The following is a 22707-nucleotide window of genomic DNA, read 5'->3' as shown; positions in this document are numbered from 1 at the left end:
TTTTAAAGTTTTACAAATGGGACAAAAAAATATAATTCCAGATTTATAGCAGAATGTTCAGATGCGTAAATAGGAAAAAAGGAATGAAAAATCCAAACTCCTTTCCCTGTTTCCAACTTGAAAGTTCTCCCCCAAACCCTTGTTTCCTGCTGCTCTGGGACCACTGGTTGCTCTTCCTTCGTGGATCCCATCACTCGTGTGCGTGCTGAAGGTTTCCCAACAACCCTTAGAATCCCGAGTGTGGGGCTGGTAAAGCCCAAGCTCTACATTAGGCTCACCTTTGAAGGACTGTTGCTGAAGTAGTAGAAAATCTTTTCTCGAGGAGAAAGCATCCCTTCATTTTTATGCGGGGAAATGTAGACAGGATGGTTCTGAGACAACTGTATTCGGCGAGGAGAGCCTGTTCTTACAAATGGATAGGGAGAGAGTGGAGGAGCATCTATCTGTTAAAAAAAAAAAAATTCTAAGGTAAACAAAATTCCTAACCAGTTACTTTTTTGGGAAAATGGTCATTCTTGCTGAATCAGTGAAGAGGTATAACAAACTAAGTGCTTTATGAATGGTAGATAGTGACGTATTCGGGGCAAAAATTAAACCTAAAGAAAACCATACATTAGGAATCGGTTAAGTGCTTGCTTTGTGCCACTGTTTTAACCATTTTTAATATATTAGGTTATTTAATCCTCACAACAACACTATAAGCAAAGGACTATTTCTATTCCCATTTTATATAAAGGAAACAGTAGGCACAGAGAAAGTTAAATAATTTGCAAGGTCACCAGAGCTGGCAAGTTTGGGGTAATTTCAACTTATGCAGTCCGTCTCATATGACTATACTTTGCAGGGAGTCCAATCTTATTCATGTTTAACACTTCACAACAGTAGAAGGTATGTTCATTAAGCAAATTATTTCTGTTAAAGACTTTCTCAGTTTTATTTTACTTAACAAAATAATTATTTGTCAAACTAGTTTACACAGAATTAGCTCAAAAACATGATTTCTTATTCCTCACAAGTTAAAAAAAAGTATGAAATAATCCTCCTCAAACTTACTGCATTTGCCTGTGAGTACTTCATGGCAAACGTTTTAATCTGTTTGATATAGATGTTGTTGTAGAACTGGATGAGGTCTCCCCTCTCTTCCTCCTCTACGTCACTGTTGGCCCCCGTGAGGCGAGTCGGGGTAGGAGGGGCGCTGCTCGGCTGTGGGATTGGCAAGGTGCTGCTGGACCTCATGACAGGACTGGAGTCTCTGCTGGCTGTACCAGGTAGAACAGAAGGTGTTAAACAGGGAGACTGCTGGTGCAGTTTGCTTTTAAAAAGAAACTTCAGGAAGAGGAGGGTGAACAGCTACCCGTTCTCCTTGTTAAACGGCAGCAAATGGGCCCTCTACACCGAGGAGCAAAGCACAGACAAGGTATTTAGTACTAACTCTGTGTGTGTGCATGTTCAGTTGTGTCCGACTCTTTGCGAATCCATTGGATGTAGCCCACCAGGCTCCTCTGTTCATGAGTTTATCCCAGCAAGAATACTTGAGCAGGTTGCCATGCTCCAGGGGGTCTTCTCACCCCAAAGGTCGAACCGACATCTCCTGCTTTCCTGCATTGGCAGGTGGATTCTTTACCACTGAGCTACCTGGGAAGCCCCACTAACTACTATCATGCTATTAATGTAGCAAGGGCTTGATTAATTGACACCCAAGTATTCATTAATTGTAGTAAGTATTCATTAATTGACACCAGTTTTCTAGGACCGAGCCCTGCATTAAGTGGTATAAACCAGCAATTAAGGATGGTATTTCCATAGCATGGTTTCTGTTGACATGCCACATTTTTCTGGAACTCAGGTCAACAAATGCCTGTCTTCCCTAACCTTTTCTAGTACCCCTAAACAAAAATGTTTATGCACAATGTGTCTCAAAACCATGGAATAAAGGACAACTTTGCTACTAAATTTAGAATTATTGTTCCAACAAATCTTTTCCCAATAAACTGTTTTCACAGTTTCTACAACAGTAATTTTAGTAAATTCTTTAGTCCTAGACCTAAAAAAAAAAGGAGCTCCTAATTTAGTTGTATACATTCATAAAGATCCCACTTACTTCTGTCCTTGTTTAGTTCTGTCGGAGAATTCTGATGGCTTCTGCTGTCACTGCTGCCAGAATTTCTTCTTCTCCTTTTCCCTTTTATCAAAACACTTCTATACACCTTTAAACAGAGCATGATAAGGCAACAGAACAATATCTACTGAGCACATCCTAGACTGTACAGCTTTCATGTCATTTAATTCTCACAGTTCCCTACAGTAATAGCTGTCCTACTCAGGGCAGGTTTGTAAATGCAGCCAAGGTTATGTATCAGGGCCTGTCAGGCTTCAACTTCCAAGTGCTGCCTACAATACTACAGAGCAGCAATAATACCTAATTATAAAATCAAGTCATTCTAAGTCAGATACAAAGATCTTACCGACCTATTTCTTCGAGACAACTATATACCATTAAAGGGAAAATGGGTTTTAAAATTTCACTTAATGCTATTTTGGTTAAATGTGTAGCACTGTGTGTCCTAAACCAGACTGAATTCAAGGTGACACAGAATCCAAACAGCAGCTTCCTAATTTACATCTATCTTGTAATTATCTGAATTAAAAAGGAATCAAATATTATATCATTAACTTTGGGGGAAAAGAGAACTTAAACTAATCAAGATGTGTGGCTGTCAATAATTAAATAAGATTAAAATAGAGTCCTATTTTTTATCCTGGAGAAGAGGCTACAGAATCACTTGTAGCCTCTTGTCGTTAATTTTTTTATATGCATCAAAAAGACTTTCATCTTTATTTTCAGCCCTGAGGGAAAATGTAGTTACCTGGCTCCGGGCCTGTGGCTGAGTCCTATAGCAACGCATAATATTCTGGAAAGACTTGTCTTCTTTTGTGACCTGGCAAAGAATAAGGGTACACTGAGAGTGAATTTGACTTCTAGCATAATATAGTACGAGATGATTCCTGAACCTGCTCCCCAGTGACACTGGTGAAAATCGCATTAAAAAACAACCATTTAAAGTCTCTGGAAATGTCTCTAAAAAGCATACAACAAATGAAGAACTATATATTCAAGTAAATCTACTAATTCAGTAACAACAGAGGGAATATGTGGTATCTGAATCAAGACCTAGAATAAACCATAGTGACAGAAAATTCATTAGACGAATGAAAAACTAGATTTGAACTGGCAAAGGAAAAGTTTAATAAACCTGAGATGGAATCGTTCACAGAACAGAGGATAGAATGAAGAAAAATTAAAAGTGCTTCAGAGAAATGGGGCATACCATTAAGCACATCAAGGTCACATAATGGGAGTACCAGGAGTGAAGCAGGAAGAAATGTTCAAAGGCTGAAACCTTCCAAATTTATTTAAAAAACATTAGTCTCAGTTCAGTTGCTCAGTCGTGTCTGACTCTTTGTGACCCCATGGACTGCAGCTCACCAGGCCTCCCTGTCCATCACCAACTTCTGGAGTTTACTCAAACTCATGTCCATTGAGTCAGTGATGCCATCCCACCATCTCATCTTCTGTTGTCCCCTTCTCCCACCTTCAATCTTTTCCAGCATCAGGGTCTTTTCAAATGAGTCAGTTCTTCACATCAGGTGGCCAAAGTTTTGGAAGTATCAGCTTCAGCATCAGTCCTTCCATTGAATATTCAGGACTGATCTCCTTTAGGATGGACTGGTTGGATCTTGTAGTCCAAGGGACTCTCAAGAGTCTCCTCCAACACCACAGTTCAAACGCATCAATTCTTTGGCGCTCAGCTTTCTTTATAGTCCAACTCTCCATACATGACTACTGGAAAAACCATAGCCTTGACCAGACAGACCTTTGTTGGCAAAGTAATGTCTCGGCTTTTTAATACGCTGTCTAGGTTAGTCATAACTTTACTTCCAAGGAGTAAGCACCTTTTAATTTCATGGCTGCAGTCACTATCTGCAGTGACTTTGGAGCCCCAAAAAACAAAGTCTGCCACTGTTTCCACTGTTTCCCCATCCATTTGCCATGAAGTGCTGGGACCGGTTGCCATGATCTTAGTTTTCTGAATGTTGAGCTTTAAGCCAACTTTTTCACTCTCCTCTTTCACTTTCATCAAGAGGCTCTTTAGTTCTTTACTTTCTGCCAGAAGGGTGGTGTCATCTGCATATCAGGTTATTGATATTTCTCCCAGCAATCTTGATTCAGCTTGTGCGTCATCCAGCCCAGTGTTTCTCATGATGTCCTCTGCATATAAGTTAAATAAGCAGGGTGACCATATACAGCCTTGACGTACTCCTTTCCCTATTTGGAACCAGTCTGCTGTTCCATGTCCAGTTCTGTTTCTTCCTGACCTGCATACAGATTTCTCAGGAGGCAGGTCAGGTGGTCTGGTATTCCCATCTCTTTCAGAATTTTCCACAGTTTGTGGTGATCCACACAGTCAAAGGCTTTGGCATAGTCAATAAAGCAGAAATAGATGTTTTTCTGGAACTCTTGCTTTTTTGATGATCCAACAGATGTTGGCAATTTGATCTCTGGTTCCTCAGCCTTTACTAAAACCAGCTTGAACATCTGGAAGTTCATGGTTCACATACTGTTGAAATCTGGCTTGGAGACTTTTGACCATTACTTTGCTAGCGTGTGAGATGAGTGCAATTGTGCGGTAGTTTGAGCATTCATTGGCCTTGCCTTTCTTTGGGATTGGAATGAAAACTGACCTTTTCCAGTCCTGTGGCCACTGCTGAGTTTCCCAAATTTGCTGGCATATTGAGTGCAGCACTTTCAGAACATCATCTTTTAGGATTTGAAATAGCTCAACTGGAATTCCATCACTTCCACTAGCTTTGTTCATAGTGATGCTTCCTAAGGCCCACTTGACTTCGCATTCCAGAATTTCTGGCTCTAGGTGAGTGATCATACCAAGATCTTTCTTGTACAGTTCTTCTGTGTATTCGTGCCACCTCTTCTTAATATCTTCTGCTTCTGTTAGGTCCATACCATTTCTGTCCTTTATTGAGCCCATCTTTGCATGAAATGTTCCCTTGGTATCTCTAATTTTCTTGAAGAGATCTCTAGTCTTTCCCATTCTATTGTTTTCCTCTATTTCTTTGCTCTGATCATTGATAAGGCTTTCTTATCTTTCCTTGCTATTCTTTGGAACTCTGCATTCAAATGGGTATATCTTTCCTTTTCGCCTTTGCTTTTTGCTTCTCTTCTTTTCACAGCTATTTGTAAGGCCTCCTCAGACAGCTATTTTGCTTTTTTGCATTTCTTTTTCTTGAGGATGGTCTTCATCCCTGTTCCCTGTACAGTGTCACAAACCTCCATCCATATTTCATCAGGCACTGTCTATCATATCTAATTCCTTGAATCTATTTCTCACTTCCACCATATCTCTGGTAAAGGATTTGATTTAGGTCATACCCTGAATGTTCTAGTGGTTTTTCCTACCTTCTTCAATTTAAGTCTGAAATATATCCACAAATTTTAACAAATTCCAAGTAGGACAAATGCAAAGAAACCCAGACACTTAGTAAAAAAGTTGAAAGCCAAAGAAAGGGAGACTCATGAAAGCATCAAGAGAAAAGCAACCTTTTGCTTACTAGGAAACTCTAATAAAGTAACAGATAACTTCTCATTAGAAACTATGGAAGCTATGAAACAGTGTACAAAGTAAAATCTAAGAATCCAGTATGTAACAAAATTATCTTTTGTAAATGAAAGTGAAATGAATACAGTCTCAGCTAAACATAAAGACAGAAAACTTGCTGCCAGCAGAACCATCTTACATGAAAATACTAACGCAAGTTCTTCAAGCTAAAAGTAAGTGACCTCACACAGTAATTCAACTACACATGAAAAAACAAAGAGCAATGTAAAAATAATTATGTAACTGGAAAGAATACAGAATGTGTATTTCTTCTTAACTGATTTTTTTAATTGTATAAAACAAAAATATATACTTGAAGAAATGTGATGTTATATCTCAATAAAGATGGGACCAAAAAAAAGGCAGAGCAAAAATAAAAGTATAGAAAACCCTAAAGAAACCACTAGTAAAAAAAGTTTAAAACTCAATACTGAAATTAAAATGCCATGTTAGAAAGTATTTACTGCATGCCCATGAAAATGGAAGCAGTCAAGGAGAGGATCTAAAAGACATGAGACAAAAAAAGACAAAAAGGAAAATGTCAGACATAAATCCAGTTACAACAATGTTAAATGTGAATGTATTAACACCGTCAAAGGGAGAAATTGTCACATTAGATTAAAAAAAGAGATCCAACTATATACTCCATATACAAAAAGCACTTTAGGTTAAAGCAAACAGATTTAAAAGAAACGGATGGAAAGACATATCATCCAGCAGCAACTCAAGAAAGATGAGTGGCTATACAAAGATCACACTATAAAATGGACTTTAAAACAAAAAAGTTACTCGAGATAAAGAGGGACATTTCATGATTATGAGGGGGTCAATCCATTAGATCTAACAATTAAAAACATACAGATACCTAATAACAGAGCACTAAAATACATGAAGTAAAAACTGACAATAGAGAAATAGACAATTCAATAATATTCAGAGGTTCAATATCCCACTGGCAATAATGGATTGATCAACTAGACAGAAGATCAACAAAGAAACAGCCTTTATTAAGAAAAAAAAACACTAAAAAACCTTACATCTATAGATGTAACACCCAACAACAGAATATATATTCTTCCCAAGTGCACACTGAGCATTGTCCAGGATAGACCACAAGCTAGGCTACAAAACTTCGATAAATTTAAAAGGATTAAAGTAACTAATACAAAGTGTATTTTGGAACCACAGTGGATTGAAACTAGAAATTGACAGAAATTTGAGAAACTCAAAAATACATGGAAATTAAACAACACACCTAGATAACCAGTAAGTCAAAAGACATTAGAGAATGCTTTGAGATGAGTGAAATAAAGACACAACATACCCTAATTTATGAGATACAGCTAAAGCAGTGCTTAGAGGGAAATCTATAGCTCTTAATGCCCATAGTAAGAAAAAAGAAAGATTAAATTACCTATCCATCCATTAAGACACTAAAAAAAAAGGCAAACGCAGCCTAGGGAGTCCCTGGTAGTTCAGTGGTTGGTACTTGGCACTTTCACTGCCAAATGCCTCGGTTCAGTCCCTGATCAGAGAACTAAGACCCCACAGGCCGTGTGGCAGAGCCAGGAAAACAAAAAGAACAGAAATAAGCCTCAAGAAAGCTTGAGGGAAAAAAAAGAACAAAGGCAGGCAGAAAGAAGGGAATAATAAATATTAGAGTATATAATAATAAGCCAGAAAGTGGTTCTTTGACAAAACCAACAAAGTTTTCAGCTAGACTGACCAAAATTTTTAAAGAGTGTCAAATTACTACTGACAAAGAATAAAAAGGATTAAAAGGAATATTATAAACAATGGTGCCAACAAATTAGAAAGCCTGGAGAAAACAAATTCCTTAGAAAAGATACACACTACCAAAACCGATTCTAGAAGGAATAGACAATCTGAATAGACTCATAACCAGGGAAAAAAGAATCATTCAGCAATAGACTACCCACAAAGAAAAGCATAGGCCTGAAATGTCCACTAATCAGAAGGTAAAATATGGTTAAGATAACAATACTCCTTTACTGATCTATAGATTCAACATAATCTCTATCTGAACCCCACCTGACTTCTTTATAAGAAGAAGAATAGACAAGTTGATTCTAAAATTCATCAAGAATGTCAAGCAATTTAGACTAGCCAAACCTTGAAGAAAAAAGTTACCAAATTTAAAACTTGGACCATTTGTTTTAAGATGCATAATGTTATGTGAGTTTCACCTTAATAAATTATTTTTAAAAAACAAAGTCAGATAATGAGTGTTAATGAGAATGTGGAGAAATAAGGACCTTCATATACTATCTGTGGAACTGTAAAATGGTGCAGTGACTTCAGAAAATAGTCTGGCAGTTCCTCAAGCAGTTAAAAATGGAGTTTACCACATGACCCAGCAATATGCTCCAAGGTATATACAGAAGAGAAATGAAAAAATGTCCCTGCAGAAACTTGTATACACATGTTCATTAGCAGCATTATTTATAATAGCCCTAAAGTAAAAATAATCTAAATGTCCATCAACTGATGAATGGATAAACAAAATATCATATATTCATACAATGGAATATCATATTCTAAAATTGACTGTGGTACTTGTCACACATATCTATGAATATGCTAAAATCCACTGCGCTGTATATTTTAAATGGGTGAATTATTTAGTATGTGAATTTTACCTTAGTAAAGCTGTTAAAAGTGTTCTAAAAGTAAGGAAGTAGCATCTTTTTCCTTTTATATTCCTGATGGTACTCACCTTTGCCATCACATAAATGGCACACATTAACAACTGGTCCAGATGTCTGTCCATCATAAGTTCAGGACACTGAATTATGGAGAATTCAAAGCAGGTCCAGATTTTTTTCCTCAGTTCATCTGAAATATCCAATTTAGCACAAAGATCCCGAAGGCGGACACCTGCTAAGTGATAAACCTAGTAGATAAACAAAAATATTATATCTCAAACTTTATCTAACCCTTGTATTTCCCGAGTTGTAGACCTGGTGAAGGCATGTGAAAAATTACCTTCCTAAAGAAAAGCGATAAAGAGCTGGTCTTCCTGGGTCTGACACTGCTGCTGGTTAAAGGCAGGCCTTGTTTCGGCTGTGGTCCGCCAGGGGAAATCTGTTGAATGGCCACCTGACCAGGGACTTGCAAGGTTGTTCCTGTCACCTGTTGCGAGCTTAAGCTTCCAGCCAGGGCCTGAGCACTGAGGGGCTGGATGGAGCCGGTCACAGCTTGTGCTTGCCCCCCAACATTGACTTGGACTGGGAAGAACGTTATTCCTCCATTCTCATTGGCAATACCTAAAGTTTGTTTCAAAAAAAGCGCACAAAGATAATGTTGATAATACCAGATTCTCGGGGCAGAGGTTTCCCATTTTTCCCCTCCCAACCCCTTTCCCAGCCCGCGCTTGTCTCGTATCATCATTCCAGCCAAATCTCAAGTAATGAATGCCAGAGAAAGAACTCAATATCCAATTCTGCCTTCCTTACCTTGTACAGGAATGGTCACTGTTTGTCCATTGTTGGCTGTGACGGTGGCTGTTGCCATGGTGACCAAGGTCTGTCCAGGAACTGGTGTGACAGATACAGCCTCCCCAGATACATTCTGCATGGGGACAGCATTGACTAGAGGCTGCGGGGGAATGCGTCCAGGGGTCCCTCCATCCGTGGGGCTGTCATTCTCCACAAACAGTCGCCTTCTGGTAGAACTGGCTGTTGGGGAGCTGTACCTATCATACAGTGTGGTTGGAGATGATATGCCTAGGGTCAGAAAAAAGAAAAGATCGAACCATTTAACTCAAGGAGACAGATCTGACTTCCATCTAAGATATTATGCTCATAACTGTTTGAAATACATTATAACTGAAAAACAAAAATTACAGGAATCACATCATAGCTAAATTCAATGGATGAAAATTCAACTGAGTACTATTAAGAGCAAAATTTAAAGGAAGGATTTTTCTCTATTTGTCTCACACTGTTGCTTTTTTCACTATATCTTCTGTTAAATCAAACTAGACTTTTCCCTCCACTACCATGAGGTCTTGATTTAGGGGCATTTTGAATAACTATTTTTCTACCGTATTCAGTTTCTACCTAACACTCAGATAACACGATTTCACTGTAAAGCTACTACTTGATATGAAGACTTGATAGACTTGAAATTACTGTGGTAATATTTGGGGCATTTACTCTCCATTTTATGCATTTTCATCATTGTCATTTTTTACACATAGAAAGTTACTAAAATATAATAATGTTATTCAGTAAAAATGGACGTACATGTTTTAGATTCAATTAAGCTGAGTTTACTATTCTTTAAACAACCTTACTGAGATATGATTCACATATATTTCACCCACTTAGACTGTACAATTCAATGGTTTGGGGTATATTACATCACTGTTTTTTTTTTAGTTGTGATAAAATACATATAATTTGGCATTAAGTATACAATCTAGTGGTATCACATTCACAGAGGGTTTTGCTGATAGCTCAGCTTGTAAAGAACCTGACTGCAATGCAGGAGACCCCTGTTCAATTCCTGGGTTGGAAAGATTCACTGGAGAAGGGATAGGCTACCAACTCCAGGATTCTTGGACTTCCCTAGTGGCTCAGCTGGTAGAAAATCTGTCTGCAATGCAAGAGACCTTGGTTTGATCCCTGGGTTGGGAAGATCCCCTGGAGAAGGGAACAGCTGCCCACTCTAGTATTCTGACCTGGAGAATCACATGGACTGTATAGTCTATGGGGTTGCAAAGAGTTGGACATGACTAAGTGACTTTCACTTATTGTGCAGACCACCACTACCACCACCATCTTTCCCCAAAACTTTTTCAACATCCCAAACAGAAACTCTGTTAACCACTGTAGCTTCATCTGTTGTTAAGTTTGAATCCACAGCAATCTGAATTTTTGAGAATCATCCCTTTCTCTTTTCCATGTCTAGCTGTAAAAACTGCACATGAGTGGGTTTTAAGTATTAAAATATATGTAGGGAGGTCATAAAAGGATTGATAGTATTTCTGACAGACTGTGGCTTAACATTTCAATTTCTTGATGATACAAAAGCAAACAAATTTACTAGATTTACATTTGGAACAAAGCTGCAGATTTAAGAAGAATACATTAATTATGATCATTATCTCTGGATAAACAAAAAAAGTTCTATTGTATAGCACAGGGAACTATATTCAATATCCTGTGCTAAACGATAATAGAAAAGAATATGAAAAAAATATATATAACTGAGTCACTTTGCTAGATAGCAGAAATTAACACAATATTATAAATCAACTATAGTTCAATACAGTTTTTTTAGTGTTTCAAATTATGATCATTATCTTGTAAAATATTAAAAGACCTCATGAATATGGAAAAGTACAAAAAATGAAGTTTAAAGTGGATAACAAGCAGAAAAAGTTAAGCCATAATGCCTCCTCTTTCAAAAATGAGGAAATTTTCATACAGATCATTCATATCCATTGACAATGCACTGACATAGAGAGATTTCTGATTTTAAAACTGATCTTCTATAGCCAGTGCTTATGGCATCTAAGGATTTAGAACTCTCTGGATTTACAGAATTGCTTTTAAAAAAGTAGTTTTATCTGAAGTATGTGTTGCACTTGGCAACCGTTATAAAGAGCTGTCTAAACTGTAACCAGGTGAATAGCAAAACTTCCCTTTGCTGCACCTCAGGGCCAGCAATGCTGTTATGTTAACCAGGGTAGGTGGCATTGCTCAACTGACAAGAGTCAAAGCTAAACATGCCCGGGAATTCCCTGTGATCTGTGGTTGGGACTTGGAGATTTCACCAATCCTTGGTTCAGTCCTTGGTCAGGGAACTACAATCCCACAAGCAGCAAGGCATGGTCAAAAATTGAAAAACCTGAACACACTCAGGCCATTCAGTCCTCTCAACTCACTGGCTCGTCTATATCTAATTACATCATAGACTCCATCTTTAAGAAACCTTTTTCTGCTTCTTCTGAATTTAAAAGTGATAGATATTCATCTTAAAAATTTTATAGAGATCACCTGGAATTCTATTACCCGACACTAATCATTTATGGTTTGGTTTTTCCATTTCAGCCCTTTTGTGTGTTTATAGGAAAAAATATACTTAAAAAATAGGAATCACATTAATATATAGCATTCTATCTATTTTAAAAGATACTTATCATACATTTTCCTGTGCTCTTTAACTGATCCACGTGACACTATAATGCATGGATTATTTTCTTCTATATATATCCTAATAACTTCACTTGTAGTTTTGGTTGGAATTTAAATCCCCAAAATACTTCCCCTAGTATTTTAAACTTACTTCTTCCGAGTCCTCCAGTATCAGCACGAACTTCACTCACCCTTCTGGGAGTCAGAGGGGAGCCAGCAATACAAATTTCATCTGCTCTTTCCAGGTTCTGAGGTGGCATGACCTATTAAGAAATACCATTATTCAAAAAAGTTTTTTTTTAAAAAAAAACACCAAAAAATAATAATCTAAGGCAAAAGGAAATTATCTTGGCTCATCAGTTTTTCCACCTAAATAAAATCACCTATCTTTTTCACTTTCATACTGAGTTTAAAAAAAATTCTGGGACTTGGTGGTACAGTGGATAGGAATCTGCCTGCCAATACAGGGGACATGAGTTCGATCCCTGGTCCAGGAAGATCCCACTTGCCCCCGAGAAATTACTGAAGCCTGTGCACCCTGGAGCCCATGCTCTGCAACAGGAGAAGTCACCCAACGAGAAGCCTGCACACTGCAACTAGAGAGCAGCCCCTACTTGCAGCAACCAGAGAAAGCCCAAGTGCAGCAATGAAGACCCAGCACAGCCGAAAAAAATAATAAGTAAATCTTTAAAAAAAATTCTGGCAGGTTTAAAAAATTCAAACCTAATAACTGGATACTAAATACAAATTAACCTTCATTACTCATTAGAGAATTAGACAATCAACCATTTTAAAGTATAGAAACTTGATTGGGAAATCAAGAGAGAACACTGAATTCTTACTCTGTCACTAAAACCTTGGGGCAGTCACTAATCATTTGACTCTTGTTTCCTCGTAGATACAGAGGTGACTGTACCGAATTATACCCAGCTGTTACCCTCCCACACTTATGAGCAAGTTGCTAAGTTTAACTGTGGTCAGTGAAAGAGAATTATGAATAGGACAGATGTTGGTAGGCTTTTTGTCACAGAAAGATGTTAAGATCTTTTCACAAACCTCTTCGCACGTGGGAACTCTGTTTTCATTGTCTCTAATCCTGTCCCAGAGCGGAGACTCTGGTTTCCAAGCTAAATGATCCAAGATTTGTTCTTCAATCTGATTAAGGTGTTTTACCACCTCTCTACAAAGGCCATCTTCTGCTCTAATGAATACTTCTATCACCTGAAATGTTTCAAAATGTCTTGGTTTGTTTAGTAATAACTTTTAACCAGAAAATTATTCAAGTGGAAAAGCAAAATGAGCAAATATATTTCAATATTTTTTACATATTTATAGAAACAGAAGTCAATTAATGAAAAATTAAGGTTAAAGAATACTATTTTGAAACAGCTCCTTTTCATTTCATTACCTTATTTAAATTGCAGGTATGAGCCATCTAAAATCTTTTGTACAGTAATACATTTCAAAAATCTTTAAATTAAAAAACATGCTCTATCTACTGAGATTAAGATACATGACTCAAAATGTGATATTTAAAAACTGAAAAGTCTATGCCACTATAAAAATTAGTTTTGACTAGTGTATGAGAAGGCAATGGCACCCCACTCCAGTACTCTTGCCTGGAAAATTCCATGGACAGAGGAGCCTGGTAGGCTCCAGTCCATGGGGTCGCTAAGAGTCGGGCACAACTGAGCGACTTCATTTTCACTTTTCACTTTCATGCATTGGAGAAGGAAATGGCAACCCACTCCAGTGTTCTTGTCTGGAGAATCCCAGGGACAGAGGAGCCTAGTGGGCTGCCGTCTATGGCGTTGCACAGAGTCGCACATGACTGAAGCAAATTAGCAGCAGCAGTGTATGAGAATTAAGATAAGTTTATATACTAAATCAATATCAAGTGGGAAACCAAATCAGTGCTATAACTGTGTGCCCCTATATAACATGTGAAAAGTTCTTTTCTGAAAGACACTTTCATTTAATTTTCATAAAATTAAAAAGAAGGTTGCTATCATGATTAGCTAGTGATAATTTGCTACTTTTTATAAACTTTCTTACCTTATAAAAAGAAAGTATTCTAAAAGACTATCAGATAAATGGAGGAATCATATGAAACTTTTATACAAAATAGGTCTATACATATTAAAAGAATTTATATAGTTCTTAAGATTCTCCTTTTTCTTCTCTGCTCCCCATTTAGAGTGGAAATTATTAAATGTGTAATTTAAAACAGAAGAAATGTACTTCCATATTAAAATGGATTAGATGACTAACAACAAGATGTTACTCTCTTCTACAATTTCCTCATCAGTATCAGATTTTCAAAAATACCTTGTAAAAATGATAAAGTGGCACATCAAATATTTCAGTAATAAATGGAAAATTCCCAGGAGGCTTATAAGAAAAAGTGACGACCTCAAGGCAGCACGCCAAGAGTGATCTGTGGAATGCATCTTGTTCCAGAATGCCCTATAAAAAAAACAAAGCTTCAACATCTAGGAACATTTTTATACTCTTCTGTATGTCTCAAAATTAAAAAAAGAAAAACTGTTCTAAAACAGCCTTTTAAATTTCACCAACCATATACTATTTTTATTGAAGTTCAGTTGATTTACAATGTTATGTTAGTTTCAGGTGTACAGTGTAATAATTCAGTATTTTTGCAGATTATACTCTAGAAATAAGTTAATATAAGACAATGGCTACAATTTACTGTGCTATACAGAATATCCTTGTTGCTTATCTATTTCCTTCTCCAGGGATATAGCAGTTAGTACAGTTAATCCCATAGTCCTAATTTATCCTTTCCTACTTCCCTCTCCTCTTTGGTAACCATAAGTTTGTTTTCTGTATCAGTGAGTCTGTTTCTCTTTTGCATATTTTTAAGATTACATATGTAAGTGACATTATTTCACTTAGTATTCTCTAGGTCCATCCACACCTGCAAATGGCAGAATTTCATTCTGTTTTATCATTAACATTCCATTGTATACACAGCCATATTTTTATACAGAATAAAAGCACTGTAGATAGCTATAGAGAGTCAGAACCATTATTTGTCAATTTTACAGTTTTCATTAAAATGTTATTTAAAGTTAATTTATTTTTAAATTATCTTTATTGAGGTCATTAAAAGCAAGCATTACTTCCACAATCTAGAAAAATTACCTTAGTCAAAGATCAGTGGTTGAATATTTACATTAAATTCCTATATAGTCAATACTCAATTTATTCTATACAAGGCTTGAATTAAAACTCCATGTTATTTAAAAACCTCAGTTAAGGCTAAGTCTGAATGTGTTAACCTTGACTAAGGCGTCTTATTACCCACAGAGTCTCTAAGTGATAACACACAGCCTGCTGCGATGAGAAACACTTAAGTGGGCAACCGGAGATGAGAGGCTCAGAACACAAGTTTCCTTAGATGACAATCTTATTCCCTCAAAGTTATATATTATTTTTTCAATAATGGCTGTTTTCTTGGTGGGTTGGGCTGAAAGGAAACTACATTTTATTGTGCTGCTCAGTACATTGGTTATTTACTCACAGATAAATCCATGTCTCCCAGTCTTTTTTGTTCCTGCTCAATAACAGATTCTAATACTTTATAGTAAAGCATCTCTGCAAAACGAAAATGTTTGCTGGCAATATCTGAATTAAAAAAAAAGTCACATGCAAAGAACATAAGTATTGTGGAAAATGAGGGTCTATCCCATCCCCTACCCACAGAATACAATTTAAAAACCAACCCCAACACTTCATATGTATGTATGTATTTCCCAGAGCTACTATTTCAACCGTCCCTAAGATTCCTTAACATTTTCTTCATGGCAACACTGAAATTTTTCTAAAATTGGAAATAAAATTTGTACATAAAAACTGTAATAGCACTCCATCAAGATCACACTTTTTTCTTTTCTTAAATTCCGAATAGAGTAGCTCTACGCCAACAGGTATGTAACTGGCTTGCTACTGCACTATTTGGTACTTATACTTCATGACATCAAACAACTCCAAAAACAAGCCTGGGCAGGTAACAGCTATGATGAATCACTATAGTTCTATATGTAATATCCAGTCTACAAATGAAAATTAAAGATTTTTTTAAGTGCCAGAAGTCCAACATAATAAAGATTATCAATCTAAAATTTCTCTCTTATTGAGAGATGCTAAAGCTGAAGCTCCAGTACTTTGGCCACTTCATTCGAAGAGTTGACTCATTGGAAAAGACTCTGATGCTGGGAGGGATTGGGGGCAGGAGGAGAAGGGGACGACAGAGGATGAGATGGCTGGATGGCATCACTGACTCGATGGACGTGAGTCTGAGTGAACTCCGGGAGATGGTGATGGACAGGGAGGCTTGGCGTGCTGTGATTCATGGGGTCGCAAAGAGTCGGACACGACTGAGCGACTGAACTGAACTAAACTGAACTGAGAGTAGCCCAGAAATAGGTTGACAGAAAAGTTGGATATCCGTATTGCGGCCCTCAGACTAGAGTCAATTTCTGACTCGGTTTCCAAGAAAGAAATCCACATATTAATAGTTAAATTTCAAAAATGAGAACAACATGGGTAATATTAAGCCTTACCTTTAGCACAATTACTGCCATCCTCCTCTGAGTGGAAATGCTGAGAATATATCTCATACATTTCTTTCAATCTGTTGGCAATAGCCTGGGTTGGATCTCTGGAACATGACCTAAACAAAGAAGAAGAAATTATTTAAGGGTCTTGCCAAGTCACAAAGTGATAAACTGTTTACAACTCTGGAATTTCAGAGTAATTTTAACCTGTAAATATCAAATACTTTGAGCAGAAACTATACACATCCCAATTAATCCAGGCAATCCCATACTTCCTTATCAAAGCTGTTAGTATTACCATTTGAATGAAAAATATTTATTCCATGGAGCAACTCTGACCAGTGCCCATTTGATGTACATGACTGGCCCCCACCTACTCTACACATCTGCAATCACTGTTGACAAACAAAATTGCCCTCAACTCTTTCCCCAGATAGCAGCACAACTCTTATTAAGGACTCCTGGAAGAAAACAGAATGAAGGGTTATATAATCTATACTACAACAAAGTCATATAAATCATTACTGGCATTCTACATTTTTTCCTCCAAAATGAAGTTTATTTCATTGATTTTTCTAGTTTTACTTGAAAGGCACTATATGTTCGATTCAGAAGCATAATATAAATGATCACCATGTGGGCTTTTGTAATAACTATGTTTTTATCTTGATCATAAACATATATATTCATTGTAGAAATGCAGCACGTTTAGAAAATTACAAAGGAAGTAAAAATCAATTATAGTCCTGATACTAATGGCTACTGAATATCATATGTAAGCAGAATTTTATTTATGAATACACACAGAGGTTACAACAACAGGAATCTTTGGTTCTACCTAGTATCTACTGGCAATATTTAACCCCACTAATGGTATTCCAGTACTCAGGTCTGGAAAATCCCATGGACGGAGGATCCTGGTGGGCTGCAGTCCATGGGGTCGCTCAGTCATGTCCGCCTGAGCGACTTCACTTTGACTTTTCACTTTCATGCATTGGAGAAGGAAATGGCAACCCACTCCAGTGTTCTTGCCTGGAGAATCCCGGGGACGAGGGAGCCTGGTGGGCTGCCGTCTATGGGGTTGCATAGAGTCGGAGACGACTGAGGCGACTTAGCAGCAGCAGCAGCAGCAATGGTAATTAAGATTAAAGAAGCTGTTACACCTAGTTAGAGACTGCAAGGAGATCTGGAAGACACAGAGGTTGACAGCCTTCCAAAATGTATTTATAAAATGCTTCTGAATTCTAGGTAAACAAGATTCATCTGAGCAATATGACTTAGGAAGAGGTCATACAGAAAAAGCCTACTGGGTGTCAATCACAATTCAGTTTATGAATAAAGTAGACTTCATAAAAATGTACAGGAAAACTAGTCAGCCTTGATATTTAATATGTGTGGCTATGAGTGGGAAATTACTGTATGCTTATACAGGGCTTTCTTATACTATACTGCCAGAAATTAAATGGTCTCCCATAGGGTCTATGTCATTAAATCATAAATGTTCAGGAATAGAAGCAGTCTTGAAGGTAATTTTGTCAAATAAATTTGCTAAAAATTATGCACAGGTAATGAAATTCAGTCTATTGTGTTTTCCACTAAAGTTCCCTGATACTCTTACTAGTATCAGACAGATCAAAGGAATTAAAGGCAGCTGACTGCCTTTCCAGGCTAAGGGTGTTATATGGAACTTAGAAAAGTTATGGTGGTTTTACATTGGCTGTGAATCTAACTGGCTATCTTTTCAAATGTGACCCACCCTTCAGAAATTTGCTCAGATTCAGTCCTTATTCTGAAGTTCTTTGACAGATGCCCATCTTCACTGATCCCTCTTTCCTTGAAATCTTAAGGTAGAATAACTGATGGTAGATAGGGTAGGGTCTTATTCCACAGTATCTAGTGTTATTAGTTACTGTCTCCTGAACTCTGCTTAAGAAAATCTGAGAGCTATGGACTGAACGTTTGCAGCTGCTCCACTCCCACTCCCACCTCAATGTCATGTATTGAAATCTAATCCCCAAGGGTAATGTACAGAGGTGGGGAATTTGGGAGGTGATTAGGTCATGAGGGGGTCGGTCCTCATGAATGGGATTAGAGCCTCTATAAAGAAAACCCAAGCGAGCTCCCTTCTTCCTTCTGCTACATGAGGACACAGCAAAAGCACAGCTGTCTATGAACCACGAAGCAGTCCTCACCAGACGCTGACTGTTTGCATCTTGAGCCTGGACTTCCAGCCTTTAGAACTGTTAGAAATTAACTTCTGTTGTTTCTAAGCCACCAATACTCAGTCTACCATATTCTGTATAGCAGCCCAAATGGACTAAGATACTGAGAAAAAAGGATCATTTTCTATTCATACCTCTTCTGTCCTCTAAGGACTAACAACAGAACTGAGCATAACATTGATATAGAATTATCAGTGGGTGAATTAAGGCACAAATGGCAAAACATTAAAATAAAACATTGGAAGACAGTCAACAACCAAGTCTTAGAAGGCACGAAGAGCTCAGACTAACCTGAGGGTCTGTTCCAGCTTCTCACTTGGTGCATTCCTGAGGCCGGTGAGCATGGTGTGGAGGCGACTCAAGCTGTGTGTAGCTGTAGAAACTGGAGTCACACAAGGGCTGCTGTCCTTAATGTACCTCACACCGGTAAGTGGTGTGGAGACTCTAAGTGCTTTAGACTAAAGGGGGGAAAGGGACAGTATTTCAGGTCAAAGAGACTGCCAGTCACTTCATAAATGGGAATTCAAGCCAATCAGACTTTATCTTTACATTACTGGTAAATATTAGTGATTCAAATGTCACCACTTTCTTGGAATTTAAATATAACACCACTAAGAGACATCACTATCCATGTGAAATTGTGTTATAGGACAATCAATACTTTAGCCAACCAAGCAGTTTATCTCTTAAAAAATATTTATGGGAATTCCCCAGCAGTCCTGTGGTTAGGGCTCTGAACTTTCACTGCCAAGGGCAGAGGTTCAATGCCAGGTTGGGAACTAAGATCCCACAAGCCTCACCATGTGGCACAGATTAAAAAAAAAAGTTAATGTTTAAAATAAGGCATAGTTCCCTATTATTCCTCCTTCAAAACTTAACTTGAAAGCAAAAAGAAGCATGAAAATATTAAGGCTATCTCTGACAAACATAATTTCATAACTCCTATCTACTGTTATTTTTGTAATTATTCAAAGACTTACAAAGGAAAGCTGAGAATTAAATCTGGCCCAAATGAAATCCATGACTTCACAAAAGCCCCTCTGAATAATCAAATCTTGCTTCACAGAGAGGATAAAGCAAGCCTCCCTAGATGCAGAGCACAGCCTGATGCAGAAGAGCCTTCTGCAGTCTTCTTGCCCCTCCTTTAGTTTCTAGAATCTATCATAGGCGTCCCCCCTAAAGCAGACAGACCGTCAGAGAAATAAGTTCAAGTGAAATTCTTAAACACAAAAATGAAAAAGATACAACTTGATGCCAAAGAATTTAAGTATGAATACACAGTCTAATAAAATATCTTTTTCTATATTTCCAACAAACTCTGAAAGGTTAAGATAGCTTAAGAATTTTTTAATACTCAAGACAGACTATGTTCCCCTATGTAGTAAATGTACTTATTCCAGAGATAGCTGTAAAAACACCCACCAAAAATTTTACCTGGCAACAGAACTGTTCGAGTTCCACAACATACAGAAAAACACAGAAATCCACTATACAGAAATAAATCTACATGCTTTCTCTGTGACTTAAAAGTAGAGGAAAGACTTCCACTCTGCTTCAAAGAAATTAATTCTATAACTTTTTTAGGTCAATAAGATGATCTAGGTTGATTAACTACATTCAGAAGATTTCTCTCAGTACTTAACAGCTGTTTTTTCTGGCTTCATTAGTTCTTAGTTGCCGCACTTGGGATCTTTGTTGCCATATGCAGGTTCTTTAGTTGCAGCACTGGGGTCAGACCTGGGCCCCCTGCATTGGGAGCACAGAGTCTTAACCCCTGGGCTACCAGGGGAGTCCCTGAGCAGCTCTCCTTGCAGTCACCATCTTCCCTGTGTATGACCCGGAGCCTTTCTGGAAGGAGAAGTGACAGCAGCCAGCAGCATCTCACCACCGTGCCTACAGGCAGCAGTGCTTCCACAAAGGAAACGAGGTAAGACGACCACAAACAACTTCCTGCCCACAGTCCTCAAGGTCGGCACGGGGCTTCTTGGCAGCCCCGTTTAAATTCTTAGCTTAAAACTTCCTGTGCATTCTGATCAAGAAGAGTCTTTAACTCCTTAGACCTCTTTTATTGCCCAGCAACTCATACTACTAGGTAACCTCTCCTAATTCCATAACTTTAAAAGCCATCTGTATCCTAATGACTCTAGGTATAGGTGTGTGTGAAGTCCTTTCATATGGGCTTCACAGGTGGCGCTAGAGGTAAAGAACCCAATACAGGAGACATAAGAGATGCTGGTTTGATCCTTGGATTGGGAAGATCCCCTGGAGGAGGGCATGGCAACTCACTCCAGTCTTCTTGCCTGGACAGAGGAGCCTGGCAAGCTCCAGTCCGTGGGGGTGCAGAGTCAGACACGACTGAGTGCACATACACGGGTACTTGTATGTATGGCCTTTACATTTGCTATCAACGCTAGTCTTACATCTCTCTCTTTAATAAGGATTTATTCATCTTTTTTTTTTTTTTTGGCCGCACTAGGTCACTGTTGCTGTGTGCAGGCTTTCTCTAGTTGCAGCAAGTGGGGGCTGCTCTTTGCTGTGATGCTCAGGCTTCTCATTCTGGTGGCTTCTCTTGTTGCGAGCACAGGCTCTAGGCATGCTGGCTCAGTAGTGGCAGCTCATGGGCTTAGTTGCTTAGTTCACAGCATGTGGAATCTTCCCAGGCCAGGGACTGAATCTGTGTCCCCTACATTGGCAGGTGGATTCTTAACCACTGGACCACCAGGGAAGCCCTAGTCTTGTATATCTCTTAACTGCCTACTCAGCTCCTCTACTAGAATGTCTAAGAGACATCTCACATTGAACATGCTCATAACTGTGACTCTTGATTTTTACCCTCCTAGACTCGGTCTTTCTCCCCTCAGTAACTGTCAGTAGTAAATAACTATGTAATGCCTACAAGCACTGAACACAACACTCGTCACAGACCTCATGAAGCTTAGACTGTAATGCAAGGAGATAATAAACAATCCATCTATCCTTCCTTCCCCTCTTCCTCCTTCTGTCTTTATCATCTTCAGATAAACAATTCTTCCTACCTACCTACCAACCATCAGACAGTGATTAATACTAACACTAATCACAGAGTAAGTGGGAAAGGAAGTCTTGAGGTATGGGAGGATGCTGGTGGTTGTTATTTTGTATAGTAGTCGGGTTATTAGAGATCTGGAGGAAGTGAACAAGTGAACCACATGAGTATCTTGAAGAAACACACCATAGGCCAAGGAAACAGCTTGCTCTGAGTTGGAAGTAGGCTTGGCATATCTGAAGAGGGAAAAAGGAGGTTAATGTGACATGAGTGGAAACGGTGAGGAAGAAGGTGGTGAGAGATGAATTCAGAGAGGGAGTAGGGCTAGATCACTGATGACCTTCCAGACATCTGCAAGGACATTAGCTTTTATACCATGCACCCAACTGGAGTCCTCACTGTTTTCTTTCTTGCACACCCTAGATCCAAGCCATTCTGTGGATGCTGTCTCCATAACAGAGCCCAAATACAACCATTTCTCTGATTCAAGACACCATGAATTATCACCAGAATCACTGCAATAGCCTCTTAATTCCTTACTCCCACCCCTGCCCCATCCCACCTCTTCACAAGCCCTTTTAAAAATGTAAACCAGATTCCATCAGTCACTGCTCTCTACAACACCTTCCCCTCGGCTTTCCTCTCAAGCAGAGCAAAAGTGAACACCTTCCCATGGCTTTCACAGTCCTCTACGGTTGGCCTGTCCCCTTGGTCCACCCCGCTTCAGTTCTCACTCATTCAGTTTCTACCACACTGGTGTTCTCACTCACCGTTCCTCTAAAAAGCCAACCATGTCTGTACCTCACGGCTTTGTGCTTGCTGTTGTCTTGGTTTCAAATACATTCCCCAGCTGTTTCCATAACTTGCTTCCTCACCTTCTTCAGGTCCGCGTTAATACTACCTCCTTAGAGACGCCTTTTCCAACCACTCTATCTACACCCAGGAGCCCAAGGCCCACCCATTCTCTCTTCTCCTCAATACTTTGTTCTACTACTCTATTTTAGTTTTCTTCATTTATCATCATCTGATATACTATATATT

General features: G+C 38.4%; 1 protein-coding gene across 1 annotated transcript in view; it reads right to left on the bottom strand.

The window, feature by feature from the left end:
• The window catches only part of RBL2 (RB transcriptional corepressor like 2), a 46446-nt gene that overhangs the window by 3675 nt on the left and 20064 nt on the right, over positions 1-22707 (bottom strand). The window contains exons 9-21 of the mRNA XM_018061988.1: positions 18933-19099; positions 16426-16535; positions 15384-15487; positions 14168-14305; positions 12896-13060; positions 11991-12102; positions 9152-9421; positions 8682-8962; positions 8413-8589; positions 2868-2939; positions 2102-2207; positions 1054-1259; positions 279-443 (exon numbers count right to left, since the gene is read on the bottom strand). Of these exons, the coding sequence (XP_017917477.1) occupies positions 279-443; positions 1054-1259; positions 2102-2207; positions 2868-2939; positions 8413-8589; positions 8682-8962; positions 9152-9421; positions 11991-12102; positions 12896-13060; positions 14168-14305; positions 15384-15487; positions 16426-16535; positions 18933-19099 (2073 nt within the window). The remainder of the gene's footprint in view (positions 1-278; positions 444-1053; positions 1260-2101; positions 2208-2867; positions 2940-8412; positions 8590-8681; positions 8963-9151; positions 9422-11990; positions 12103-12895; positions 13061-14167; positions 14306-15383; positions 15488-16425; positions 16536-18932; positions 19100-22707) is intronic.

This window comes from Capra hircus, chromosome 18 (genome assembly GCF_001704415.2).
Source record: "Capra hircus breed San Clemente chromosome 18, ASM170441v1, whole genome shotgun sequence".
Classification (NCBI taxonomy): domain Eukaryota; kingdom Metazoa; phylum Chordata; class Mammalia; order Artiodactyla; family Bovidae; genus Capra; species Capra hircus.
The sequence above is the reverse complement of the archived record's forward strand: the minus strand, read 5'-3'. Positions and strand labels throughout refer to the sequence as shown.